The sequence below is a fragment of the Exserohilum turcica genome, assembly GCF_000359705.1.
Source record: "Exserohilum turcica Et28A unplaced genomic scaffold SETTUscaffold_16, whole genome shotgun sequence".
NCBI classification, from domain to species: domain Eukaryota; kingdom Fungi; phylum Ascomycota; class Dothideomycetes; order Pleosporales; family Pleosporaceae; genus Exserohilum; species Exserohilum turcicum.
In genome coordinates this window covers 446,152-453,001 of record NW_007359981.1, presented here as the reverse complement: position 1 = coordinate 453,001, position 6,850 = coordinate 446,152, and the positions used below count along the sequence as shown (strand labels likewise).

Genomic DNA, 6,850 nt, shown 5'->3' with positions numbered 1-6,850 from the left:
ATGGCCGCCTGAAGCGCCCACAGCAGTCCGAGTGCGGGTGTCTCTGCTCCTACCAGTCTGCCCACGCCCTGGAATCCACTTGAGCCCTCGCAGCCTGGCGTCGACGTTTCATCGACGGCAGACGGCCCACGCCAGCTGTTAGCGCCTCCATGTCTCAACCATCCGACCAGCCCAGTCAAGATGGAGCCACTGTCCAGCAAAGCGACCACCACACCTTCTCTACCATGTCGCCCGTAGAGGAGGAGCCCGCGTCGCCAGCGGCCGCCACCAGCGTCACCGACTTCGCCGCCCCAGAGCCCAGGCAAAGGTCGCGCGCCTCTACTACCGAAGTAGCAGGTCCCATGAGCCCGTCGGCTACCGACCGTGTCTTCCCCATCCGCAGCGCCATTAGCGTTGAGCCCACCCCCACTCCAAAGGGCCAGCAGACACAGGGCGACTATTTCCACCCCTACTCGCGAGCCAACGACGCACGCCTTGCCTCCGATACCCGTCGAGCCTCGCAGGGCTCTGCCACTTCGCACTCCTCACATGCCTCGCAACGCGCGTGGACTATGCGCCACCAAGCAACCACGGCCTTCTCAAGAGGTGGCCAACCGTTGCCCTCACAGCTCTTCAACGACATGTCGTCCAACAAATCCACTGGAAGCGTTCAGGACGAGAGTCGGTCGCCATCGAATATACCCGAACACTCGGGTTCAATAAAAAGCGGCATCAGCAGCATGGACATGGGTGGCTTGGTGACACACCGGTTCAAGCACGTTACAACGGAAGGAGGCCATATGATCATCACCGGGCGCGAGGGCGACACCCTGCAGCGTTGCGAAGACGAGCCCATCCACCTACCCGGCGCGGTGCAGGGCTTTGGTCTGCTGGTGGCGCTGCAAGATGATCCCGAGGGAAGTCTGCTGGTGCGTGTTGTGAGTGAAAACTCTCAAAGGATAATAGGCCGCACGCCCAAAGAGCTCTTTGCCCTGGAAAGCTTTACAGACATTCTTTCCGAAGAGCAGGCCGACAACTTACTGGATCACATTGACTTTATCAAAGACGAGGAATCCAATGTCACGTCCAATGGGCCCGAGGTCTTTACCATGTCCATCAAGGTGGCAGGCCACGCTCGGACACGCAAGCTGTGGTGTGCAATACACATAAACGAGAGCAACCCTGGCCTAGTCATCTGCGAGTTTGAGCTCGAGGAAGACCCACTTTACCCGCTCGTGCCCGCCAATGAGCACACGCCTGAGCTCCCCGAAGATACCCTGTCTAGCCAACCCACGGCTGAGGAGTTGCTGGAAAGCACCGAAATCAAGAGCAAGCCCTTGCGAATTCTGCGCAGTGCTCGGAAGCGGAAAGGCGAGGCTGCTGCCATGGAGGTTTTCAACATCATGTCGCAGGTGCAGGAACAACTAGCTGCTGCGCCCTCGTTGGAAAAGTTCCTCAAGGTGCTGGTTGGCGTTGTCAAGGAACTGACGGGCTTTCATCGTGTCATGATATATCAATTCGACCAAACCTTCAATGGCCGCGTTGTCACCGAACTCGTGGATCCTCGAGCAACAAAAGATCTGTACAAAGGCTTAAATTTCCCTGCCTCGGATATTCCCCAGCAGGCTCGAGAGCTGTACAAGATCAACAAGGTCCGTATGCTTTACGATCGCGATCTGCAAACTGCGCGACTCGTGTGCCGTACTACTGAAGATCTGGAGACCCCACTGGATCTCACGCACTCGTATCTCCGCGCCATGTCTCCGATTCACCTCAAGTACCTCGCAAACATGGCAGTCCGGTCGTCAATGTCAATTTCCATCAATGCTTTTGGCGAGTTGTGGGGTCTCATCGCATGCCATACCTACGGGCCTCGTGGAATGCGAGTCTCGTTTCCTATCCGCAAGATGTGTCGCATGATTGGTGACGCTGCGTCGAGAAACATTGAAAGGCTATCATACGCATCAAGGTTGCAGGCGCGCAAGCTGATCAACACAGTGCCTACACAGCACAACCCCTCTGGGTACATTATTGCATCCTCTGACGACCTCCTCAAACTTTTTGACGCAGACTTTGGTCTGCTATCAATTCGCGATGAGACCAAAATTTTGGGCACCTTGGAAAACTCGCAGGAATCACTGGCCATGTTGGAGTACTTGAGAATGAGAAGGATCCAGGCCGTCATGACTTCTGTCGACATTTCTACCGACTTTCCGGATTTGCGATACCCGCCAGGGTTCCATGTCATAGCTGGAATGCTCATAGTGCCCTTGTCTGTGGACGGCGAAGACTTCATCGTCTTCTTCCGCAAGGGACAGCTGAAGGAAGTCAAATGGGCCGGTAATCCATACGAGAAATTTATCAAGGAAGGTACAGAAGGCTACTTGGAGCCACGCAAGAGTTTCAAGACGTGGTCCGAGACAGTCGTTGGCAGGTGTCGGGAGTGGACAGAGGAAGAGATAGAAACTGCTTCTGTGCTTTGTTTGGTCTATGGAAAATTTATCGAGGTCTGGCGGCAAAAAGAGGCTGCGCTTCAAAGTAGCCAGTTGACCCGACTGCTGCTTGCAAACTCGGCACACGAAGTTCGCACACCACTAAACGCCATCATTAACTACCTTGAAATTGCACTAGAAGGCGTTCTGGACCAAGAAACCCGCGAGAATCTATCGCGATCTCATTCGGCATCGAAATCGTTAATTTACGTAATCAACGACCTTCTCGACCTGACAAAGACCGAGGAGGGTGGACCACTCATCAAAGGCGAATCGTTCGATCTCAAGGACACGATCAAGGAGGCCACAGACATGTTTCGGAACGACGCCAAACGGAAGAACATTGACTATCAAGTCATTGAGCATCCGGGCCTGCCCAATCATTGTATCGGAGATCAACGCCGAGTGCGGCAGGCCATCTCTAACATCACTGCTAATGCGATTCAACACACCACCGCGGGAAGTGTCAAGGTCGAGGTATACGTTGCAGCCAGGACGGGGCGAGATCATGTCGATATTGAAGTGGCAGTGTCCGACACGGGTATTGGCATGAGTCAAAAGAAGCTCGACCAGCTTTTCAATGACCTGGAACAAGTGCAATCCGAGCCTGCCTCGATGCTAGAGGATGCTCTGATACCAGACCAGAAACCGATTTCCGAGCAAGGCAACAAATCCACGCTGGGGCTTGGGCTAGCCATTGTAGGGCGCATCATCAGGAACATGAACGGGCAATTACGGTTACGCTCAGAGGAAAGCAAAGGCACAAGGTTCATTATACAGTTGCCATTCAATCTCCCAGACTCGGAAATAGATACGACTTCCACTGGTGCGGGCTCTCCTGGAAGCATCACGCCTCAGGCTGAGCAGCCTCTACCCGACATTTCCAGCCCTGCTGCTGGCGAGCGGACTTTGATAGCACCTAGCCTATCTCGCCATGGTTCTGCTGGCGAAAACGAGCACACCCCAGGCCATGTTGTGGTGCGGAAGCACAGCGCCGGGAGCCTCACAAGCAAGAATAGCCTGCGAAGTTTCAAGAGTGGCTCAAGCCAAAAAAGTGACGTGGACAGGCTGATCGACGCGATACAGGAGCCGCATCTGGTGGGAAGAGGCGACGCGAGCCCAAGCACGCGATCCCTAAGACCAACTCTGACAAAGCGCGGCAGTCTAGATTCCCAGGCATCAGCTGCTGCTGCTGCGCGCACGAGATCTAAGAGCCTTGAAGATTTCAGCAGCCAGACCGTTGTTCCACCCCATCAAAGAAGCATGCAATCGGAGGGACCGGGTCAAGAGAATGTTCCTGGCTCAGATACTCCTATCACGGCCCTCAAGGTCCCTGATGCAGGGGGTGGCTCACCAATTGGCGTCCGTCAGCCTGGAAGTATACTCGGTGAGGAGCATGAGGAGCCTCCACAGCCGACTGCGGAGCCCGAGAAGTTGTCATCCGACAACATGCGTGTCCTTGTTGCTGAAGACGACCCGGTGAACAGCAGAATTGTCAAAAAGCGGTTAGAAAAGCTCGGACACAAGGTACACCTCACAGTGAATGGCGAGGAATGCGCATCTGCCTTTTGCGATAACTCCAAAGACATTGATGTTGTCTTGATGGATATGCAGGTACGTAGTCCAATTTTTACTCTATTTCTTCTAAACTAACAGCCATCTAGATGCCAATTGTAGATGGACTTACCTCGACGAAGGTGATACGGTCATTTGAAAAGTCGCATAGTAACATTTACTCTCCACGCGCAGCCCTCTGTGGACGCGTTCCCATCATTGCCGTGTCAGCGTCATTAGTTGAGCGCGATCGCCAGCAGTACATTGATGCGGGGTTTGATGCCTGGATTCTCAAGCCCATCTCGTTTGCCCGGCTGAACCAGCTCATGAGCGCCATTGTTGACACGGACGTCCGAAACGATTGCTTGTATCAACCCGGCTCGTGGGAAAAAGGCGGCTGGTTCCAACGTGGAATGCACAGTGCCGACGAGGCCGTCACCAAGCCATCTGGTGAAGCGCCTGTCTCCAACCCGTCAGAAGAGCTAGAGGAAGCCGCAGCCGCCGCCGGTTCAGAAGAGCCAATAGCCGGCGAGGAAGATGAAAAGGGCGACATACCCGACGAGCAAGCACGGCTCCTGCAAAATCAGGAGGAAGGGAAGATTGAGCCCCCGCAAGACAGCGCCGAGCAACCTCCCGCTTGAAAGATATACAAGGCCTATAACACATGATCCTGTTCCCCCCCTCGGTGCCTTATCGCTTCAGCCTCATTGCTCTGCACAGGCAAAGACCAAACAAAAAGCATTGCTCTCTTGAACCAAAGCAGATGGCTTTTCACCACCTCTAGCTGTTAATCGTTCGTGACGGAACGTTTGCTATATTATTCCTTGTTCCTCTTTCTTCTCCTTCCTCTTTTTCTTCTTCTTCCTCCTCCTCTTCTTCTTCCTGTCCCCTTTTTTTTTCTCTTTTTTTTCCTTTTCTGTTGCAGTGAAGGCACATGAGAGACTTTATGAACGCTTCTTGCCGCTTTCAAGACGTGATGGATGTGGTGTGTTTGTCTGTGTGTGTGTGTGTCTGTGTGTGTCTATGTATGATGAATGGTTTGCCTATCGAGAAAAAAAATGGGGCGCTTATCCTGGCTTAATTCTTATTCTTTTTCTCCTTCTTCTTCTTCTTCTTCTTCTTCTTGATCCATGTCTTATACATGTCTTCCGTTTTTGTTTTTATGTCTCCTTTCTTGTTTTCTTGGGGGACTTTTGGTGGGCGCATCATGCGGATTCTGCTTTAGATTGATGATGATTGTGCCAGTGCTGTTTGTACATACAGTATGAAGGAGCTAGCTAGCTGCATGTCTAGGAAGGGGAGAAGGGGGAGTGAGGAGAGAGAAGTCCTTTTTTTGTTTTTGATTTTTCTTTATTCTCCGCTCATCATCATCATCATCATCATCATCATCTCTTTTTCCTCTTCTTCTTCTTCTTCTTTTGGCGGGCTTAACTGATTTCCCACCACCACCACCGATCGAATGGCTGTCCTGGGGTCGTAACAAGCTCGTTGTAACTACATAGCTGATTGACTTGGCTGGCTTGGTTACAAGGACATTCTTCTCTCTCTCCCACTTTATCAGCAAGCAGAGAACAAGGCTGCGCAGCGCTTAGAAAAGGACATGTTAGGTTAAGATATGCTAGATTCTGCTCAGTCACATCAGCGTTCTAGCATAGCACCATGGGCATATTGGACCGACTTTGAATTTAAAAATGGAATGGCGGAAATGCATATACATGTATGTACGAGTGTGACATGGATATATGGGCGTATGTATGGTTGTATAGGTGTAGGCGGAGTTGATATATACATAGCATATTGAGCATCAAGAGGAATATCATTATTATTATTATTATTATCATTATCATTACTACGATCCCTGCATTTGGAGTCGTGTGTGCTGTGCAGAATACAATTGGGTAAAGGTGATGAAAGTCCCGCTAGCGCAGCGTTTATAAGTAATGCTTGATTCTCTTTATTTTTCTGGAGTTTGGGTTGAGGGGGCGAAGAGAGAGAGATGTAAGGGAAAGGATATTTGGTGTAAGTATACATATGTAGTTTCACAGTACATACATGTATGGTAGAAACGCAAGCTACATAGGTGTATTAAAGAATCCATCACACAGCACAGAGAGGGAGGGGACTAGGTACGTAGAAACCAAACCGAACAAAAAAAATCTGATATGGAAAACGCGAGAGATATTAATGGTAAATATGTACTTATATACATAGTTTTCCTCTCTCTCTCTTTCTCTCTCTCTCTCTTTCTCTCTCTCTCTCTCTTTCTCTCTCTCTCTCTGCCCTAAATACTCCCATCGAACTCTACTCCCTTCCTTCCTTCCTCCCCCCAACACACACACACACATACACACATGCACTCTGAAACCCGCTAGTTGACAAAAGTATACATGTATGTATGTATGTATGTATGTATGTGTGTATATACTTGTCGAGCCGCCTGCCACCCTACATACCTTGCTTACTGCGTTAGTCTTGCTTTATCTACGCAACAAGGCACCACCTCTGATCCTGCTCTGTTCAACGGAGACAAAAGTAATGGGCTTGCATGAATATCATCACCTACATATCCCGGTATCGGTAACTTCATAGTACGATCGACATAGTGGTGTGGCTGTGAGTAGTACTAGTGATGATAATGGTGGTATTTGTATTTGTACTTGAACCTTTACCGCCTTTCTGCCTTTCCGCCTTTTCACTTTTGTATTCGTCCTCATCTTCGCTATCCTCCTACTACTACATCATGTACATAATCTCGCACTACCGTTTTTTACTCTGTTACTTTGCCAATCTCCTTGCCTGTTTTTTTTTTTAAAAAAAAAAGAAAG

General features: G+C 50.5%; 1 protein-coding gene across 1 annotated transcript; it reads left to right on the top strand.

Moving 5' to 3' along the window:
• Positions 1-4,906, top strand: SETTUDRAFT_149644 (uncharacterized protein). The gene is made up of 2 exons (XM_008026040.1): positions 1-4,085; positions 4,136-4,906. Exons 1-2 carry the CDS (start codon positions 150-152, stop codon positions 4,664-4,666), a joined length of 4,467 nt encoding a protein of 1,488 aa, XP_008024231.1. The 5' UTR covers positions 1-149; the 3' UTR covers positions 4,667-4,906.
• Positions 4,907-6,850: the final 1,944 nt, after the last annotated feature.

Excerpts from the sequence above, each read along its gene's own strand:
- SETTUDRAFT_149644 (XM_008026040.1), top strand. The coding sequence starts at position 150 with ATGTCTCAACCATCCGACCAGCCCAGTCAAGATGGAGCCACTGTCCAG. Across the intron at positions 4,086-4,135 it reads TTGTCTTGATGGATATGCAG|ATGCCAATTGTAGATGGACT; the intron begins GTACGTAGTCCA and ends ACAGCCATCTAG.